Genomic DNA, 22,417 nt, shown 5'->3' with positions numbered 1-22,417 from the left:
TACTAGTAAATCCCTAGTAAAGTGCACTAGAGTTGCCAGGGCCTGTAAATCAAATGCTACTAGTGGGCCTGCAGCACTGGTTGTGCCACCCACATAAGTAGCTCTGTAATCATGTCTCAGACCTGCCACTGCAGTGTCTGTGTGTGTATTTTTACACTATAAATTCGACTTGGCAGGTGTACCCACTTGCCAGGCCTAAACCTTCCCTTTTCTTACAACTTAGGCTCCCCCAAGGTAGGCCCTAGGTAGCCCCAAGGGCAGGGTGCAGAGTATGGATATGGTAGGACATATAGTAATGTGGTTTATATGTCCTGACTGTGAAATACTGCCAACTTCGTTTTTTACTGTTGCAAGGCCTGTCTCTCTCATAGGATAACATGAGGGCTACCTTTAAATATGATTAAAGTGTAGATTCCCCTAGAGAGTAGATGGGCATGTGGAGTTTGGGGTCCCAGAACTCACAATTTAAAAATACATCTTTTAGTAAAGTTGATTTTAAGATTGTGCGTTTGAAAATGCCACTTTTAGAAAGTGAGCATTTTCTTGCTTAAACCATTCTGTGACTCTGCCTTGTTTGTGGATTCCCTGTCTGGGTCAGTTTGACAGTTGGGTTGTTTTTCACCTCGCACTAGACAGTGACACAAAGGGGGCTGGGGTGTAACCTGCATTTCCTGATTAGCCATCTCTGCTAGGAGGGAGGGGTGGAGTGGTCACTCTCATCTGAAAGGACTGTGCCTGCCTCTGACAATGCCGGCTCCAACACCCTGGTGTGTGTGTGAGGCCTTGCCTGGGCAAGGCAGGATTTCACAAGTAGGTGTGAGTCCCCTTTGAAGAAAGGTGACTTCAAAGACTAAAATGGGTATAAGAAGGGCACCCAAATCTACAGACTTTAGAAACACTTCTGGAACCAAGAGGAACCTCTGCCTGGAGAAGAGCTGATAGCTGAGGAAGAAGCGCTGCCCTGCCTGTGACTGTGCTTTGTGGAGCTTTCCTGCAGTGCTGCTTCTGCCAGAGTAAGAGGGCAAAGACTGGACTTTGTGTGCCTTCCATCTTGTGAAGAAATCTCCAAGGGCTTGATTTAGGGCTTGCCTCCTGTTGTTTGAAGTCTCAGGGAAAGCAAAGACTTCTCTCTGCAAGCACCTGGAGTCTCTGGAGAGACTCCTGCTCTGACAAGTGGTGCCCTATCCACTCGCTGGGCCCTTGAAAGGAAAGCTGGTGGAAATCCAAGGAAATCGACTTCGGACGACTCCGGACCGCCGCCGCTGCTGAATCCGGTAACGCCGCCTGCACCCGACGCCGTGACCTTCGCTGGAACGTGACGCTCTTCGCAGGCCCGACGCCGCAGCAGCCCCGCTGAAGTCCGCGACTCCGTGGAAGTCGCTGCACCACGTCGTGACCGATGCCGCTCGAAGTGCGTGGATTCAACGTTTCGCACAGACGCCGCGATCCCGACTTCGCGCATCAGCTTGTTTTCACTCTTCATCAAAGGTACTGTACTTGGGGGTCTACACGACTCCGTGTCCGGCGCCGCTGGTGTCGGCTTGTTGGGAAAGACTGTCACGACGCCGTGTTAACATTTCATCGAAGCATTTTTGTTTCTAAGCGCTATTTTTGAGTTTAATCTTTAAAACTTCATAACTTGACTTGTGTATGTCGGATTTTTGTCGTTTTGGTCTTGTTTTGTTTAGATAAATATTTCCTATTTCTCTAAACCGGTGTTGTGTCATTTTGTAGTGTTTTCATTAAGTTACTGTGTGTGTTGGTACAAATAATTTACACCTAGCGCTCTGAAGTTAAGCCTACTGCTCTGCCAAGCTACCAAGGGGGTAAGCAGGGGTGAGCTGAGGGTGATTCTCTTTTACCCTGACTAGAGTGAGGGTCCTTGCTTGAACAGGGGGTAACCTGACTGTCAACCAAAGACCCCATTTCTAACAGAAAGTGACAGACTCAAAGGCGAGATCTGCACGTAGCCCATTATGCACTAATGTTACTGCAGGATGCACCTACGATTTGCATGTTAGGACTAAAGTAGTGCTGCAGGGACAGATGGTTCTGTTCTTCAGGATGCACCATATATAAAATAGACCGTCCATTTTCTGTCACTGTGTCACTGCATGGTGGCATGGGTTGAAAAAGGAAAAATCAGAGTAAAATTAGAGCAGGCCAGGCTCCTGAACAAAATTCATAGAGGATGGGAAAACGAGGACTCTTTCAAACAAAAACAAATGTGTTTTCCTTTCAACACCTCCTTTATCTCTGCTTGCAAATATATTGTTTCATTCACACAATTGAGATATCAATTTGTTGTCTTCTGCGGAAGACTGATATTTGTATTTTGTTAAGTTATCCCAGTAAACAGAACCAGAACCTGAAATACATATGTTGTTCCCACTCCACAATTGAGGCAAAATTAAAAGTTTTTCTTTTGCTTTTTAGGTCCTCTTTCCAAATAATTCACCTTCCTATATATTTTTTTTCAACATAACAATTAGACTAATGACAAAGCGGAAACATGACTTTCTCTTGTATATTCCAGTCTTTCTATTGTATTCCTAATTGACACTATCTGGTGAGACTAAAGTTGAAGAAGGAGCCTTTTAACATGGTATAATCTTTAGGACAGACCACGGATCTGAGCACACACTTCGAGGAAAGATCTCCAAAATAATCTCAGTAAAGCTGGACCAAAGGCCAGGTTAGCCATAGAAGGACTTTTCAGGGGAACCATGAACCTTCCTGTTCATATTTAGGCAGGGCCATATTTAGAGGATGTGTTATACATCTGCCAAAAAGCAGAGCCTGTCCCACCTACCCTATTTTAGGCTCTTTACCTCATCTAAATTTCCACTGATTTGTTGCAGACATGCCATCTCCATCAACCTGTAAAAGGGTCCACTAACTACTCTCATCAACAGGATAGCACCTCCATAAGATCCACATCAACAGATGCCTATGAATATTGAGATTTCAATTTTTGCTGCCTAGTCCTTCTCACCTTCTACTGATGGTTTCTGTCACTTGAGATTAGACTCAATAGTTTTCTATTACAGAATCCCTAATTCTCCATTTTCTAGAGGTAAAACATTCAGCTATTTTCTACAGAGCAAGAAAGATAGAGACAAATACAGCTTTCTCAAACTGAAAAGGCAGCCAGCCATGAGGCATAACTACTCACAAGGCACACTCCTTGAAGTCATCTGTACTGGACCACTAGAGCACTTTAACCAAAAAGCAATACTACTCAACAAGCAGGAAAATCCTAAAAGAGGACACACATCTGGAAACAGATACATTTTAAAATGAGTACAGAGGAAACTGTCCAGATCTTTAATAGCCAAAAATGGAAAAGAAACTCAGCAAGAGCCAAGAGCCATGCAGTAGATGTACCGAAAGAGCAGAACAGGTAACTAGGAAATTCAGACGTTTGGTTCACAGGCCCCAGCAGTTTTTAAAGCTGCTGTACAGCTTTTGTATGGCAAACTAAATGCAATCTGACAAGAAATTAAAGGTGGAGACATCTTCAAAGAGCTACGGCTGATTAGAGTTAATTGCACAGCTTTGTTAAACCTATCCAATAAAACATCCGTTACATCATCTTACTCTCACACACATTACTTAACAAGGAGCAATGCTCTTACCTGCTTTGTATTATCCAAGTACAGGGGACACTCATAAATCTCTATTCCCTCCTCATTAGATTTTACATCCATATGGTGTGCTGGAGTAACAGTGACAAATGGCAGTGGGAAAAGTTCATTCCTGTAAGAAATTAAATGTACTTTTAAACTAATGCTAGATGGTGTTCAAAATGTAATTTTAGGGAAGCATTCCATGTAAAATACATGTCATATTTGCATCCTAAAAAACAGACATGGTAGCTAACTGATGAGTCTCTTTTGTATTCATTGTTTGACCATTAACGTTAAAGCTACAGGCCTCTCAGACGTAGACTAATCTAGTAAACATATTGGGAACTATCCACAAACCCCATTTTCTAGAAAATAGAGGACATTTACAGCTGCACTAATCAGGTACAACAAAATGCTATTGTGTGAAGACGTCCACCTTTACGTCTCATATCGTTGCTATGTGGACATATCTACAAAAGTGGTGGAGATCTCCGCACAAAAGCCTACAATTTAGGTGTAAATGAGGGGCCGACAAGGGGGAGTGGCTGGAAAATAGGGAATACTTACTACTAAATTGGGAGGTCTTTAGAGGGGAGTAAGGAAAGCCTGATGGGGGGGGTTTAGGGAGGTACCTACTAATACAAGCACCCACCAACAAAAGAGTAACTCCTTTGCTTTTTTACAATGTTACACCTCATGGCTTGTAAATGTCTCGCTGGTGCCTGGAGGCATCAGGTAGTAGCCACAGCAAATACATGGCAGGTGTCACACTATTTCTTTAGAAGTATACATCGTACTTGGGTGACTCTGGTCTAGATCCCTGGCGCAACATTCTCTTGCGTTTGTCTCAGGGGACACGTCAGGCTCGGGGGGTTGGGCTTTCTGAAATTGAGAGGCAGTGGTGCATTTAAGCCATACCCATCCTGGTAATGGTCCTGGGCTTCACGTCTTCTGATTTCCTGTCTCCCACTCCTTTGCTTGGAATTTGCTTACGATTGGAAGCCGGCATTTCCTCTTCTGTGTTGTTTCTCGCTGGTCTCCCTTTCAGCTACTGTGTCGATTTCCGACTGCCTCTTCTGTACCACAGCAGAGGTTTTGCGTCTGCTGCATTCCTCGCGATTGCACAGCGGTTCGAATACCGTGCTTCTTTTCCCTAATTGTCTCAACTCCGCCTGCCCTCACCTTGTGACACAACATGCCACAAACAGCATATTGCCCTCTTTCAGGGGTGTTTCTCGACTCGAATGAGTTGCGCTTGGGTGCCTATTTTTTTTATTTTTATTTATTTACTTCCATTCCTCCTGGGGTATTTTCTTCACTGGATTTGTGGCTCAACCCCTTTTGACAGTCAGTGCACTGATGAATGGAATTCAAAGACTTTAATTGTATTTCGGGACTATATTGGCTGTGATCCCACTCATCTTGGACTTGTCATATAAGTGGAATCTGATTCTACTGGTATACTCAGGCACCCTGGATCTTTTGTTTGACAAGAGATTTCAATTTGTCACCTTGTGATATTGGGCGAGTGCTTATAACTCCCTACTTCGTGACAGCATGACTCCTAGATGGTAAGTGCACTTAAAACGATCTGGCACAGAGACATTCTTGCTTTAAGCACCATTAGGGTAAGGTGTAACTTTATGTTTCGGCAGACACTCTGCCCAGGAGTACAGTATCGGGTAAGGATCACTTGAATTTTGAAGATGATCTCCCTCCATCTGGTGGTGTCAAGTGACTATCTTCTTTCTTCCTAGCAGCTGTTGCCAGCACTAGTTTCTTGTTGTGTGTTGGGGATTGCTCTGTGGGAGAGGGGTTGGGCCATCTTCTCTCCTGCCGTTTTGGTGCAACAGGCTGGTGGAATCCTTGACATACAAACTACACCTCCAACATTACTGCAGCTCTAAAGATCACAAAACAGTTGTACATGTACTCCAGCCCATCCTTGGAGTAAGTCTACCACCACACATGACCACTCACAGAAAATGCAACTGACTCCATATATATATATATATATATATATATATATATACATATAATTGTGTTTTAGTTATAGAAATATAGACTCAAAAATTAAAACTTCATCATTTAAAAAAATTATTAACTCATTTTGAAAATATAGTTATATTAAACTTGTACCTCTTCAATTGTGTGCTTCAACAAAATCTAGGACATCTGTTCAATAAGCTTTTTACTGTCATTTAATCTAGAACTTCAAGAAGCAGGGCATATTGGCATAAAACCCATGAAAGGAAGACAATCTTTTTCTCATAATCTAAAAGACTTATCAGTACATGCCCAGTTTCTCCTGCTTGAAGAAGTTGGCCACTCTGCCTCCCACAACTGTCACATGCTGCAATAGGGTTATGAAAGTGGTTTGCTTTGCACCATAGACAATGATCCAACAGTATTCTATGCTTCCACCACTTGCCTATCTTGTCCATGTTCTCTGACAGAGTTCTTAAAGAACAAGCTACTTACCTTAGGTAACGCATTATCTGGTAGAGACTCTAACTAGCTGCAGATTCCATACCTTAGAATTTCTTGGTGTCAGCTCGGAATCCAGAAGTTATGCTCAGCAATACCCTTGCACACACCTTTGGGTGGCATTGTTTGGATCTGCGTGGTGTCGGGGGCAGCACTGGAGCCCTCTGTGTTGTCACCGTCACTTATAAAGGCACCGCCCAGGCAGGCATACGTCAGTTCCTTTTCCACTAACTTCCAAGCCAGAAGCGCAGAGCCATGGAAAGAACTAACAGTTTATCTGTGCAAAAACTAGGGCCCTGAAAGGGACAATCCCTGACCCTATTAGACATGTCCACGGAGCGGGGAGGTATGGTTGGGTGTAAGGAATCTGCAGCTAGATAGAGTCTCCTGGCGGTGGGCTGTGGACAGATCTTCACAATAAAAAGTCCTGCAGGACCGAAAGGGCAAAGTGTCTGTCTCTGTGCACCTGGTTGTCCAGGCAGTATTATCTTGCAAACGTGTGCAATAGTGTCCACGTTGCTGCCTGACAGACATCCAGGAATGGAACACCTAGAGCTAGCGCCAGTGCGTAGCAGATCTTAATACAGAGAAAGACCCAGCACAAAATGGTTGTTTCTGCACTGTCTGACCATTCTTTGCTCCCACGTATCCCACAAAGAGTTGGTCATCCACCCGGAACTCTTTTGTGCAATCAAGGTAGAATGACAACACTCTTTTTTGGGTACAGCTGGTGGAGTCGCTCCTCTTCTTTAGAGGGATGCAGTGGAGCAAAGAAGGTGGGCAGGGTGATGTTTTGACCCAGGTGAAATGGGGTCACCACCTTGGGGAGGAAAGACGCACAAGTTCTGAGTATCACCTTCTCTGGGAACATGGTGAGATACAGCTGCTTAGATGAGAGAGCCTGCATCTCACTCACCCTCCTGGCAGATGTTATTGCCACTAAGAAGGCTGTCTTGATGGTAAGCAGCCGGAGGGGACAGTTATGTAATGGCTCAAAGGGAGCACACATGAGAAATGTGAGAACTAGATTTAAGTCTCACTAAGGCATAACAAAGGGTGTAGGGGGAAACGTATGCACAAGCCCTTTGAGTAATCTATGCACAGTAGGTGTTTTGAATAATTAAGGCTCATCAGGCAGCCAAAGGAACGCCGATAAGGTGGAAAGATAGCCTTTGAGAGTGCCCAAGGCAGAACCCTGCTGGGCAAGGAATAAGACAGAGAAAGAGAGAAGCAGAAAGAGGATCAATAGATCTTTCTGTACAATAATTTACAAGGCGTTTCCAACAGCAGGCATATACCGCCTTAGTGGAGGGAAGCCTGGCTGCTAGAATAACTTTACAGACTTCGGGAGGAAGGTCAAAGGCTGTCAACTGTCACCACTCAATCTCCATGCATGAAGGGGCAGAGTTGACAGGTTTGGGTGGAGAACCTTCCCCTGCTGCTCCAACAGACGATCTTCCCGATGGGGCAGCCTGCTCGGAGGATCGATACTCATTATCAGAAGCTTGGGATACCGGACTCTCCATGCCCAGTCCGGAGACATCAGGATTACTTGGGCCCGGTTGTTCTTCATCTTCAAGAGAACTCTGGGCAGAAGTGCTACGGGTGGAAAGGCATATAGAAGGCCTGAACTCCACTCGCAATGAAGAGCGTTGCAGAGCAAGTGCAGCATTATAACCTCCAGTGTGCAATACTGTGGACATTGTGCGTTCTCTGTGAAGGCCAACAGATCTAACCAAGGCTCTCCCCACTGCTGAAAGTGTTCTTGTGCCACCTCCAGGTGGAGACACCACTCGTGAGCAACTAGGCATCGACGGCTGAGTTTGTCTTCCCTGGTGTTCATAGAACCTGCCAGGTGTTGAACCACCAGAGTTATGCCCTGCTGTTCCAGCCATGTCCAGAGATGCAGGGCCTCTTGACAAAGGGTCCACAACTCCACACCGCCCTGCTTGTTGCAGTGCCACATTGCAGTGGTGTAGTCTGTGAACACCTGCACCATCTTCCTTTTTACAACAGAAACAAATGCTTTAAATGCTAGTTGGATCGCCCGGAGCTCCAGAAGGTTTATATGGAGTCCAGATTCCATCTGAGACCAAAGACCTCTGATCTCCACCTCTCCCAGATGGCCACCCCATCCCAGATGTGACGCATGTGTCACTACTGTGAAATCTGGTTGAGGAAGGAAAAGGTATCTGCCTCTGACCCAATCGCAGTTCACTAACCACCAATGCAGATCTTTTACAGTTCCTTCCAAGATCTGAACTGTGTCGGTGAGATTCCCCTGATGCTGTGTCCATTGGAACTTCAGGTCCCACTGCAGAGTCCTCATATTCCATCTGGCATATTTGACACAGGATGCAGGAGGCCATGAGGCCCAACAGCCTCAGAGTCTGTCTCACCGAAATCCAGGATACAGGCTGAAACATCAGTATCATTACCTGAATATCGTGGGCTCACTGCTCGGGAGGATAAGCCTGAAAATGCACTGTATCCAGAACAGCTCTGATCAAAGGGAGCTTCTGAGAGGGAGTCAGGTTTGACTTTGGCACATTTATAGTGAACCCCAAGGAATTCAGGAAGCTCACCGTAGTTTGAAGGTGGGTGACGACAGCCTGGGGCAAAGGAGCCTTCAACAGCTAGTCATCGAAGCAGGGGAAGACTGAAACCCCTAACCTGCACGGATGAGCTGCTACCACCGCCATCACTTTGGTGAACAACCGAGGGGTACTGGTGAGTCCCAAGGAGAGCACGGTAAACTAAAAGTGCTTGTGGCCCACCTTGAACCACAAGTAATGCCTGTGGGCAGGCAGGATAGGGATGTGAAAATACACGTTCTGCAAGTCCAACGCTACCATCTAGTCTCTTTGGTCTAGAGCAGGCAAGACCTGAGCCAGAGTGAACATTTTGAATTTCTCCTTTTTGAGGAAGAGATTGACATCCCACAAATCTAGAAAAGGTCAAAGACCCTTGTACTTTTTGGGTATCAGAAAGTACTGCCTATTTCTGACATCAGGACCCTTTCTATGGCTCCCTTGGCCAAGAGAGCCAAAACGTTCTCGTGGAGCAAAACTATATGATCCTCCATCAGCCATTCTTTTAACGGAGGCATAGAAGCAGGGAAAAACTTGAAGGGGAGGGAATAGCCCTTCTGTATGATCCGCAAGACCCACTTGTCTGATGGTACTGGTTGTCAGTGAGGGAGATGAAACTGAATCCTCCCTCCAACTGAATGCGTGTGGTCTTGCAGAATCACACTAGGAAGACTTGGGCACTGTGGAGGAGGGGGGCTGGGTGGTGGACGACTTTGGGTCAGACCCTCTGGGACTGAAGGAACTACGACCTCGTCCCTGCACAGGATGCTGACCTGACAGAGGATAGTGGCTGGTCTATGGATGGCGTGGTACCCTTCCCCTTCCGAAGCCTCGAAAGGGGCATAAGACAGACTGGTGGCAAGGAGGTGCTGACAGGCCCAAGGACTTGGCCGTAGCCCAGGAGTCCTTGAAGCACCGAGTCTGCCTTTTCACCAAGTAGGCAGGACCTTTCGAAGGGCATGTCCATAAAGTTTGCCTGGACAACCCCCGAAAAACCAGATGTACGAAGCCAGGAATGGCGACGAAGAGCCACCGTAGACAAAATCGCTCTACCCAGTGAGTCAGTCATGCCCAACCACATCTGATAGTAAACGTGGCTGCATCTCTCCCATCTTTGACTGCTTGTGAGAGAGTGTCCCGCACGCTCTCCAGGACCTGAGGCAGCACCTCCGCCACCATATCCCATAAAGTATGGGAAAAACGGCCCAATAGGCATGTGGTGTTTAATGACCTCAATGCCAGGCTGGAGGAAGAAAACATCTTCTTTCCAAGCTGGTCCAGCCTCTTGAATTCCCTATCCGGGGGAGCAGAAGCCAAGGCACCGTGGGAAGAGGAGACTTGGACCACCAAGCTCTCGAGGGTGGGGTGTTGTGTGAGGAAACTAGGATCAATTGGAGATGGGCGATGGCGGCGGCCAATTGTCCAATTTATAGGTGCCCCTGTGCTGGGTCTGGACCACGTCCCCAGCAGGACATCCATATGGGCTTCATTAAAGGGTAACATTGGTTCAGATGTGGAAATCCCTGGCTCCTCAGTCAGGAGGTTAGTCCCGACGGGCACCGTAGGCAGATTTAGGCCCAGGACCTCAGATGCCCTATGCACCATCATAGCATACGATGCTCCCTCCTCTGTAGCCACCGTAAGAGGTGACAGCATGACAGCATCTGGAGAGGTGTCCAGTCCACTGGCCTCTCCTAACTCCTCATATCAGTCCATTTGCTCAAACCAAGACTCCAAAGGGCCCTTAGACCCTTGCCATTCCTCACCAATGCCTGGCTGATCATAGAAAGGCTCAGGCAATGATCTGGCACCTGCAATGCCATTCCGGTTCCAGATCATTGTGTATTAGAATGGGACTCGTGCTACCGGTGGGCGCCGGTGGCGCAGGTAGCATCAACGTCTGATATCAGATCCAAGAGACCCCACTGGCGCCGAGGCCGAATCTGCGGGTGTGGAACCTGATAAGCCCCCTGCTGACCCCGCGGGGCTCGTAGATGTGCCGGGGGGATCAGCCCACTCAAATACAAGACGCATGGCCCTGTAAAACTCTTTGAGTTGAGCGGGGGTCGCTCCCAGGAAAGGGGGCGAGGCTTGAAGTCGGCCCACAACAGCTCTGCAGAACTCTGCCTGGAACACTGATGTTCCAGACTCGCCTCGTCGGCAGACAGGCAAAAAGTGAGGTGATGTCGAAGTCTACTTGGACTTCTTCTTCTTGTGCCTCTTCCCCGAGTGCCCGGAGGACCATGAGTGGGACAAAGAGGACTTAGGACTCGAATACTGTGGAAGAAACTCCAAGATTTAGGGGTCCCTCCTTGTCTCCTGCGATTGGTGATTGCCCTGCACTCATCGACCTCGTGTAAAATCCTAATGGGTGGAGAGCAGGGATTGTCTTCAAAGGTTTAAACCAAAAATGGCCTGACACAGGGCTGTTTGCTGGCCCCATTGCTTTTCTCCCTTTATATTCATGACCTTCCCATGAGTCTTAGGAGCACTTCTGGGAATGCCGCTGTGGTGGGGGGGCAGCCGATCGTGTGCTTGATATATGAGGATGACATAGTGGTGTACAATCTTACCCCAAAAGGCCTAAATTGACACTTGCCCGCCCTAAATATTTATGCGGAGAAGCACTACCTAAAAATCAATACAGCAAAGTCTCAGGTGGTATGCTTCTCCGGGAAAAAAAGCAGAGGGAAATCCTATTCCCTTTGTGTTCTGGGTCAGTACAAGCTGGAACAGCAAGATTCATACCAGTTTTTGGGTAAGATCTTTTCGGCTTCAATAAATGAGCAAGAGCACATTCGCCATAACGCTAACAAGGCTATTTCACATGCCCAAGGTTTGGCGGCCTTTTATAATGCAAATGGTAAACGTCACTTCTTTCACTTATTATCTGCCTACCAGATCAAGATTCCAGCGACTAGAATTTTCTTGACAAGCTAGAAGGCCGTATTCTAAGACGCATGGCCTCCTGTAATCATGCAGTCCCAGGGGCAGCATTACGACTTGAATATGGCATTAAGAATATCTTTGTGCGAGGTCTTGCGGAAGTGATAAGAAGGGCGCATAGCCTTATGCATAGCGAGGAATTTACGCTGAGAAACCTGGCCTATAATGAAATCTTTAACAACTTGAGAGAAAAATCTGGGTTTTTCAGAAACTACATCCAGGCTATTGGGCTCTTAGAGATGGACTTGGACCTCTGTCCTTCAATAACCTATGTATTTCTAAAAAAAAAACGCTGAAGGAAGCAACATGGTCCAAAGGTTTTTTGAGGGACCTGGGGGCATATCGCCATAGAAAAGGTCTTGAGATGTTAACCAACTCTGTAAGTATGAAAGTGGTGCAACCTTATTTAACCTGGGATCTAGCACATGGGGTGAGGCGATTTTGTATTCTGATTAGACTTAATAGAATACCCCTGAGAGATCTTACTTTTAAGTAGGATGGCTCTACTAACTACTGCGACTTCTGCCAGGGTGGGGTGCAGAATTGTAAGCATGTTTTATTTGTCTGTCCTGCTTTAGCCGTACCAAGGAAAATATGGTTGAAACCCCTTTTTCTGCAGCTCAGTATAGGATCTTATAGAGAGGCCCTAGATTTAGGTTGTTCCCCCCACCCCCCAATAAAAGATTTTGTTACAGGATTTGTTTAATTTTTTCAATCTTTTTTGCAGCTATTTTGATTTTTTGTGTTTTAAAAGTGTATTATTTTAATATGTATTTGGATGTCTTTCTCTTCTTAGAAAAGTGTATCATTTTTTATTTTTTATGGTGAATTAATATGACTTTGTATCATTACTCATGTGGATCTCTTAGGAGTTCCAAACCATGATAATATAATATTGTATTGTATTGACTTAGGGCTCCTGGAGCGCTTCTGTGACCTCCTCCTTGAGTCCTGACTGCCGGGCAGTCGGAACACGACTTCGAGTCACGGACTCGGTCCAAAGACCAGAGACATATCTTACGGCAGTCCGTCACCGACATGGCGCAGTGCCAACCGCTGCACGGCTTGAATCTAGTCTTCCTAGATGTCATCTCACACAGATAGAACAAATCTTCGACAAGAAGGTTGAAAAAGGCTGTCAAAGAAGACAGAGGGTAGCTTGTTTCCGGATCAGCGCTTTAAATGGTGCGGAAGGAAAAGTACTGACGTATGCACACCTGGGTGGTGCCTTTATAGACAAGCATGACGTCACAGACAGCTCCAACGATGCAGATGACGCCACGCAGATCTGAACACCACCCGACTGCACGTGCAAGGGTATTGTTCAGCAAAAGGTCTCGATTCCATGCTGACGTCAGAGAATTCTAAGGTAAGAAACCTGCAGCTAGATGTCTCTATCAGATTTATGATTTTCAGACTTCAGTCAAATAACGGTTCTTTGCAGAATGGGCAGTGCTACAGTATTTACTGTGCTGAAAAGAAAGGCTTTTTAGTCACACAAAGTCCTAAATACCTGCATGTCTATCTTATCTTTTTGGACTTCCACTGTCAATCCACACGGTTAAGCAACAGCTTCTCACTGTCAGGTATTGTTTCCAATATTATCTACTGCACGTCAGCCTGACCCAAGATTCCTCTAAAGAGAAGAGGTAACGATTCCCATTGCAGTACAATCCTGAGGCCATAAATCAGGCCGTTTATGCTTCAAAGACCCCATACCATTTGACAAAACATGCTTAGGAGCCTCAGCTTGATTATTAGGTAAATATACTGATCCTTTTTCTACCAGCTGCTAAAGTAAGAATTGCTCGTTGGCCATGCTATTGGAAGCCCGAACGACTTTAAGATCAAACAACACAACTTAAGCACCTTTGCCGTAGCATCACGGATTCTCTGTTGGGGGAAAATCGAGAAGCACAGTAGGTATCACTGTGGAAGTAGCTGCAGGATCCACTAAGGAATCTGCTACTGTATGATTTATTAATTAAAAGAGGTTGCTCCAGATAGACGTGTAGATCCTAAACACAGAATATGAAATGGTAAGAAATTAAGTGGTATTTTACCAGAGAGCTCCTTTGGGATTTTTAAAAGCCTCTGCATAGGGAAAAAAAGGAGACTTAACCCCAGGTCCTTCATGGATTATATATGTAACCATTTCATGAACCTCCACTTCCTGAGAAGCAGGTGGCCTGAGTGCCCAAAATTGAAGAATGGTTCACAACAAAGTAATGTAGTAGTAGGCACTACCTGATGGACCTTAATTTCTGGTGACGTATTCAGGGCACTAGCATACTGCATGCCTTATAGATTTTAGACCATCTGCCCTTTCAGCATCTCTGTTGTGTTCACACAAAGGCACCTGGATTCCACAAAATGACCTACCATGGCCTACCATCATACCTGTCATCCAACAGTGAAGAATTATCCATCTGTGCTTCCGTTTTATGAGCAAAATTACTTTTTAAACTACACTTTCCATAGAGGAGGACATGCTTCCAAGTCTGCGTGGGACCCCCGCCCATGACCATGTATCAATTAATTCACATTGCTTGTTTATCTTCCGCGATCATATCCCCTTGCCCTCACCAAGCCGTACTCCTCCCCTCCTATGTCAGGTGCCTAGGGCTTTTGTGATAATTCGAACCTTACAAACTTAAAGATACCAAATGGTTCCATGTCACCAACGGCACAATGCACTAGTCCTGGGTTTTCCATTTTACAAACCAGTGTAATCAGAAGTTTAGTCAAAATGATTTCAATGGTGAAAATCAAGGCTACATGGACCAAATGAAAGAGGTCCTTACACAGAGGCTTACTACTGCAGCATTTCATAAATGCCTAAAATGAATTAAATAGGAGGGGGTGGGTTCTAGCGAGGGAGAGAGAGAAAATATGAGTCTCCTTCAAGCGCATGGTTTCTACATGTTGAAGAAGGGCAATGCTGCCACCATATTTTAAAATAGAAGCAGAACATAAATTTATTTGGGTACATTACCTGGACTCCTTCAGATGATTCTGCTTGAAATCCCAGGTTGCATTCTGCATCACAAGTCTTTCAAGGTAGATTGGATATCCCTGAGCTTCAGGTTTATAATCTGGATATTCAGATATCTGACAGTGGAGTACCACCTGCAGGAAGAGCAAAGCATGGTTTGTGCATTAGTAAAGCACCATTTTTCGATTTCGGTTTATCTATCATGAAATCGTTTAAAAATCCAAAATTTGAGTGGGAAAACGTGATTGGATATTTTGAGTCACAACACTCATGTTTTAAAAGAGGTAATTGCAATGGAAGGCCCAGATTCACATAAAAAGGTAACAATCGACATACAAATCTGGACCCTTGGAATTACATAGATTTACTCCTTTTTATTATTTGCAAAATGAGAAAGCTAGCATCTCAAAAACGTCATCTTACGACTGTAATTTATCTACAGGAAATTAAAAACAAAGTTGCAGCAGTGCCTGAAAGAAACTCAGATCCAAATTCCCCGACTAAGGAGTGTTTGTGTACGTGTATGACAAACTGTGCATGCACCCGGGTATCACTGAGGTACGCACAAAGTTTTAAGAATCACACTTTAAGCCCTACTGACGCAAGAAGGTGAAGGATGGGTACAGCTAAATAAACTACTCCACAACACCTTAAGATTCATTCCTGAAGCACCTCAGGATTCTTGGAATGCTGGCCTCCATGAATTCAGAAGCACCAAAGGATTCTTGGTATGTCAGACTCCTTAATGTCTTGAGATTCCAGAAGCACCTCTGGTTTTTGGAATGCTGGAATCCATTATATCTTGTGATTCCAGAAGCACCGCAAGGTTCTTGGAATGCTGTAATGATTAATATCTTGTGATTCTAGAACCACCACCAAATTCTTAGAGTGATGGACTCCATAATATCTTGTAATTCCAGAAGCATCATTGGATTCTGGTATGCTGTACTGTAATTTCTGGGGTCTAAGTCTGGGATATTTCAATTATCGAAGGTTTGAGAAAGGATCAATAACAATTAAAAGGATGAAGCTAATGTGTCCAATAGAAAGGCTGGTTAGTGCTGTAGTCATTACAAAGGCTACATTTTTATTAATAGAAGTGTTCACATTTTCAGAGCCATCAAGCAGTAGGTATGCACCTCAGTTGTGCCCACACCTTTGCTTGAGGAAGTAACCAAAGTATTTTATAGAAAGCAAACATACCTCATCCAGCAGGTATCCATGCTGAAGGGCATATTCATGCCTCAATGCAACAAACAAGGCTTCTGGGTTAACCAGGCAGCCAGGGCGAATTGCTGTCAAGGCTCCTTTCTCACCATTGGCAAAAGGCATCAGACCTTTCTTCAGCCACTGTTTTAGTTGGCTATGCTTCTGCTGCAGATCTGGATAGAAGCGAGCAGACGGTGAACATTCTTCAGAAAATATGTGACCGGAGGTACAACAGTAATTGACTGACAGCAGGAGGATGAGGTACTTTTTGAACTGAATGTATTCAATATGCAAGAATTATACAGGTTAAAAATGCCATGCAGAATTACGCATTGTAAATGCAAATACCTGCTGACACCTAAGGCACCCAGGTATTGCAAACAACTGTACAGTTCTAAGTATTGCACACCACCCTAAAGTCCAACTGGCTGCGTCCACACTAAACAAGTAATCTAGGCATATAAAAAATAAAGCGTTCAGTTCTGATTTTCTAAATAGTTAGACACTTTTTCAAACACACTTTATTTGCTTTTTTAAACAAGTAATGATTAGATCATTGTGCCAGTTCAGTGGGCTATGCTTCTATTTGGACTCCTCCAACATTGACCACGTCTCTTTCTCCTTCACTCGTATACCAGTAAACAGATTGGTAAATGAAACGTTCCTGTATATAACCAGATCAAGGGATCAGCAAACCGTATCCATATAAAAAGAACACACTTGGTTACATTCTCCCATACATTATTACATCATTTGTGAGTCCGACATCTTGGCGGTCGTTCTTTGAAACCGTATTCTGCATATGGGGTCTGCTGCACCAACCTTTCATCAAAACAATGAATCAATATTCTGTCTCCAGTTACAACTGACAACTTGGAGGTGTTGTGGAGCTTGCACACTCACTTCCACCCAACTACAAGCACACCCACTCACATCCATTCATACACAAGCACACACATACTCAGACCCTTTAGTGCTTAAGCACACATACTCACACTCATCCATTCACAGGCACTCACTCATGCACACGGACTCATCTATTCACAAGCAGAAATGCATGCATATATTCACACAATCACAAGTGTACACATAGTAACATCCACTAATTTAAAAGCACAAACACACATACACTTGGACTCACCCATTCCCAGCACGTGCAAAAACACTTACATTCATATAAACACACAAACACACAGAAACATTAAAAAAAGGCAGTTATTGTGCTATAGCGGTGTTGGCAGGACCAGCAAGTGGCAGGAGAGAGAAGCACAACACCTTTGGAAGGAGCTGGTGGCTTTGGAAGGGCAGCAGGAAAACAGAAGATCCCACCACTTCCTCTTCCTGCCAATGAGAAGGTAAATCGTCACAGAGTAGAGTGTGGTCAGTGAGACTTGTTGATTCTACCCAGCTTTGAGATGAGTTGGGGAAGTGTGATGTAAGGAAGCTGTGACAGCCAGACAGCCCCAGACACTTCAGGGCTTAAACCTGAAGTGCTCAATGCGGACTCTATCAATATCTTTCTCGTCATGAGGAAGAAGATCTTTCTAGGGTTGCCAGGCTGATGGCATCACTGCCCTTAGGGCTCTGCAAACCACATTACATAAGCAGATGTGAAGCACCTGGCTGCCTGACCCTGCAATGCTGGCTTTATGTGAGAAAGACCTTTGTTCATCATGATTTGAAAAAGGAGGGGGGGAGCCTCGGCACTCGTAATGACAGGCCGTCATCATGGCCTATCACCCAAACCTTTCTTACTGTTCCAATTTCAGTGGGGTTTGTCCTCCTAACTGTTTACTTGTTAATATGAACTCTTTATATGAAGTAATTGAACTGATACTTTGGTTGTGAATAAAGAATCTTTAGCTTTTCAAAAAATTGCCCCTCCCCTAAAAATACAGCCACTCTAGTTGCTTTTTAAATGGGGGGGTTCAGTTATTTCTCCTTTCTCTATTAACCCTGCTGTGGAATTTAGCAAGTAACGAAAGAGCAGTTAAGCTGAGCACAACTTGAATGATTATAAAAACATGCATTTGAATTCAAGTATGGCTTACTGAATGCTGCCATCTTGATGATACAGACAAAGGGGACCTTCTAGTGAACAGCACAGTCGTCTTCTCGGCTGGACAACAAGTACCAAACCCTTGCATACTAAGGTAATCTGTACAATTTCATGTAACAGGATACTGCCTTCAGGCATCAGCACAGTGCAATAACAATTCACCATTAAAAGCCTATTGTCTTTAACACGTTCTTCACAATAAGTAAGACCTATTTGCTTTGTCATAACTTTTTCTTATAAACAGATCCCATTTAAGGAATCTGACCAAGTTTTCCAGTGGACCGATAAGGCTTCTAACCTTTACCAATAGCTTGATACTATATACAACACATGCCTACTCAAGTGTACATAAACTGGCAACCATCATGCATACAGTTGTAAGGTTACAAATATGTACAAAATTACAGTTTCAAAAACAATATACAACATCTCTCAATAGGACCTAACAAGAATCAGTGAAATTCTGCTGCCTGGGTTTGTCAGACCAATAGCAAACCCCGTACCTACTATGATAATCTGTGAGATTACAAGTGACCAAATACCTTTATACAGACTGTTAACATAGTGTGACAACAATTTTAACAATCAACTGTTAGAAGCCTATTGGACTTGCCATTTGCTTTTCACAATAAAAAAAGCCATGCCGACTGCCTTTATTTAATAACGTTTCTTAATACACATGCCATACTTATGGCATTTGGCATAAGATTTCTCTGCATGCCAGTTAAGCCTTTTGCTGTTTTGACTGGCTTGGCCTATTGCATTGAGCATAAGCTTTCCCACAAGGTACCCAACAGGCACATAGCCATAAATACGCAAATCTATACAAAATTACAGTTGGCAAAGCAAACTACTACCTCTCCTAACAGAGTTAAATTATTTGCACAGTACAGATTTCCTATACCCATGGTTTGTCAGATGGGGTAACTAACACCGAAACCCTTGCCTACTAATAAAATCTGTGACATTCCATGTAACAAACAACTAGCTCTAGGCTTTTAACCAGAGTAATAACAATCCACTCAAATGTCTATTGACTTTAACATAAGCTTTTCACAATCATTATGCCTGGCCTGCTGCCTTTATAAGAACTGTTAGAAATTGGGTCTTTGGTTGGCAGTCAGGTTATCCACTGTCCAAGTAAGGGCCCTCACTCTAGTCACGGTAAATAAAATTCGCCATTGGTTAAACCCCGCTCACACTCTTGGTAGCCTTGCACGAGCAGGCAGGCTTAACTTCAGAAGCAATGTGTAAAGTATTTGTACCAACACACAGAGTAACGTGGTGAAAACACTACAAAATGACACAACACAGGTTTAGAACAATGGGCAATATTTATCTAAACAAAACAAGACCAAAACGACGAAAATCCAACATTCACAAGTCAAAATAGGAATTTTTAAAAGAATAAGGTGGTCATTACGACCCTGTCGGTCTGAAACCGCCAGGGCTAAAGTGGCGTCCGTACCGCCAGCAGGCTGGCGGTACGGAGACCCATATTTCGACCGTGGCGGTAGCGCCGCGGTCGCACCGCCGGGGCCGGTGGTTTCCCGCTGTTTTAGCCCCGGTGGTGATAATCCACCAGGGCAGCGCTGCAAGCAGCGCTGCCCTGGGGATTATGACTTCCCTACTGCCAGCCTGTTTCTGGCGGTTTGCACCGCCAGGAAGATGCTGGCGGTAAGGGGAGTCCTGGGGCCCCTGCACTGCCCATGCCACTGGCATGGGCAGTGCATAGGCCCCCTAACAGGGCCCCGTGCAGCTTTTCACTGTCTGCATAGCAGACAGTGAAAAGCGCGACAGGTGCAACTGCACCCGTCGCACGGCCGCAACACCGCCGGCTCCATTAGAAGCGGGCTCCTATGTTGCGGCCGCATCCCCGCTGGGCCGGCGGGCGTAAACTAGGTTTGCATCCGCCGGCCCAGCGGGGATGTTGTAATGGGCACCGATGCGGCCGCATGGCGGTTACAGCCGCCGCCCGCCAATGTTGTAATGACCCCCTAAGAGTCTTAATCCTTAGAAAACAGTGAGAACGTTGTCAGCATATAAAAGTACCTGGTTAGCGTCAAAATAAAGCCACACGGACGAGTGTGAGTCAAAAAAGGCCAGCGATGCATCACTTTTCCCCCGCAAGAGAGAACGTGCATCATTCCTCCTTCGATCGGGTCAGCGTGCGTCGTTTCTTCCCTCCCGCAAGAGAGCGATGCGTCAATCCACACAGGCACCTCGGGTCCGGGCAGGCTGATTTTCCGCGCCCATCGATGTTGCACTGAAATCAGGTTGCACAGTGTCAACAAACCACGCTGTGTGGGGCCTTGCTTTATTAACAGCAGCCGCTGCGGGTGTTGCGTGTCATTTCTCCAGTTGGGTTGCGTCGATTTTCCAGCCGTGATGCAGGTGGAGCGTCGATTTTAGCTGCAAGGCCGACGAGGTGGGTGGTGAATCAAAGGTTTCCCTTCACGGCGGTCTTTGCGTGGATTTTCAGTTCTTAGCTGCCAGGTTCACCTCTCAAGAGCCCAGGGACTGCACAGGCAGGGCAGAAGTCTCAGCAGAGAGTCCAGGTGCCGGCAGGGAAAGTCTTTGATGGCTCTGAGACTTCAACAACAGGAGGCAAGCTCAGTTCAAGCCCTTGGAGATTCTTCTCAAGCAGGAATGCACAATAAAGCCCAGTCTTTGTTCCCTTTCACAGCCAGAAACAGCAATTTCAGGATAGCAACAAAGCACAGTCACAGGCAGGGGCAGCACTTCTCCTCAGCTCTTCTCTTTGGCAGAGGTTCCTCTATATTCCAGAAGTGATCTAATTTTTAGGGGTCTTGGGTGCTCTTCTTATACCCCTTCCTGCCTTTGAAGTAGGCCTACTTCAAAGAGAAGTCTCTGTTGTTTTCAAGATTGTGCTGTGCCCTGGCCAGGCCCCAGACCCACACCAGGGGGTTGGAGACTGCATTGTGTGAGGGCAGGCACAGATGGCTCATCAGGATATGCAGGCTACACCCCAGCTCCCTTTGTGTCATTGTCTAGAGGAGAGGTGCAAACAGCCCAACTGTCAAACTGACTCAGACAGGGAATCCACAAACAAGCAGAGTCACAGAATGGTTTAAGCAAGAAAATTCCTACTTTCTAAAAGTGGCACTTTCAAACACACAATCTAAAAACCAACTTCACTAAAAGATGTATTTTTAAATTGTGAGATCAGAGACCCTAAACTCCAAACTTCTATCTGCTTCCAAAGGGAACCTGAACTTTAATAATATTTAAGGCAGCCCCCCCATGTTAACCTATGAGAGAGATAGACCCTGCAACAGTGAAAACCGAATTGGGCAGTATTTCACTGTCAGGACATGTAAAATACATACGTACATGTCCCACCTGTAACATACACTGCACCCTGCCCATGGGGCTACCTGGATGTACATGTATAAAAAGGGAAGGTTTAGGCCTGGCAAGTGGGTACACTTGCTAAATAGAATTGTCAGTTCAGAACTGCACACACAGACACTGCAATTGCAGGTCTGAGCATTGTTTACAATGCTACTAATGTGGGTGGCACAACCAGTGCTGCAGCATTTAATCTACAGGCCCTGGGCACCTCTAGTGCACTGTACTAAAGACTTACTAGTAAATCAAATATGCCAATAATGGAAGGTCAATTACACAATTAACAGTTAGGGGAGACCACGCCAAAGATGGCAAGTCTAACAAGAACCTTTATGACAACACTCAGGCCTATAGTTCTTATCATTGGCATTTCACCATAACTAACTCAAGCCAACTGTACTGAGCGTACACTTTTTTTCAAGGAAACCATCTGGCATACAGTCATAAAAGTACAAATATATACATAATTACAGTTGTCAGAGCAAAATACTAAGGCCCTCATTCCAACCCTGGCGGTCATGGACCGCCACAGGGTGGAGGGACACGGAAGCACCGCCAACAGGCTGGCGGTGCTTTCAGGGCCATTATGACCGCGGCGGTAAAGCCGCGGTCAGAAAAGGGGGATTCCGACCCCCTTCCCGCCAGCCTGTTTCTGGAGGTTTACACCGCCAGAAACAGGATGGCAGGAACGGGTGTTGTGGGGCCCCCTAACAGGGCCCCATAAAGATTTTCACTGTCTGCTTTGCAGACAGTGAAAATCGCGACGGGTGCAACTGCACCCGTCGCACCCCTGCAACTCCGCCGGCTCCATTCGGAGCCGGCTTCATTGTTGCAGGGTCTTTCCCGCTGGGCCGGCGGGTGCCCTTTTGGCGGTCGCCCGCCGGCCCAGCGGGAAAGTCGAAATGACCCCCGCGGTCTTTTGACCGCGGAGCGGTCTTTCGACGGGGTTACTTTGGTGGGCAGCGTCCGCCGCCCGCCAAAGTCAGAAGGACCCCCTATGTCTCCAAAGAGAACCTTACAAAGATTATTGTAGTACGTAATTTCTATTCCCACGGTTTGTTCAGGTGAATCACCAAAACCCTTGTCTGTGAAATTCCATGTAACATACTACCTGCCTACAGGCTTAAGC

General features: G+C 45.6%; 1 protein-coding gene across 1 annotated transcript in view; it reads right to left on the bottom strand.

The window, feature by feature from the left end:
• LOC138286353 (uncharacterized) overlaps positions 1-22,417 on the bottom strand; it is a 1,286,679-nt gene that overhangs the window by 100,280 nt on the left and 1,163,982 nt on the right. The window contains exons 95-97 of the mRNA XM_069226509.1: positions 15,852-16,030; positions 14,649-14,782; positions 3,639-3,759 (exon numbers count right to left, since the gene is read on the bottom strand). Coding sequence (XP_069082610.1) covers positions 3,639-3,759; positions 14,649-14,782; positions 15,852-16,030 — 434 coding nt within the window. The remainder of the gene's footprint in view (positions 1-3,638; positions 3,760-14,648; positions 14,783-15,851; positions 16,031-22,417) is intronic.

The sequence above is a fragment of the Pleurodeles waltl genome, chromosome 3_2 (genome assembly GCF_031143425.1).
Source record: "Pleurodeles waltl isolate 20211129_DDA chromosome 3_2, aPleWal1.hap1.20221129, whole genome shotgun sequence".
Taxonomy (NCBI): domain Eukaryota; kingdom Metazoa; phylum Chordata; class Amphibia; order Caudata; family Salamandridae; genus Pleurodeles; species Pleurodeles waltl.
Note: the sequence above shows the minus strand (reverse complement) of the source record. Positions and strands in the feature narration are given on the sequence as shown.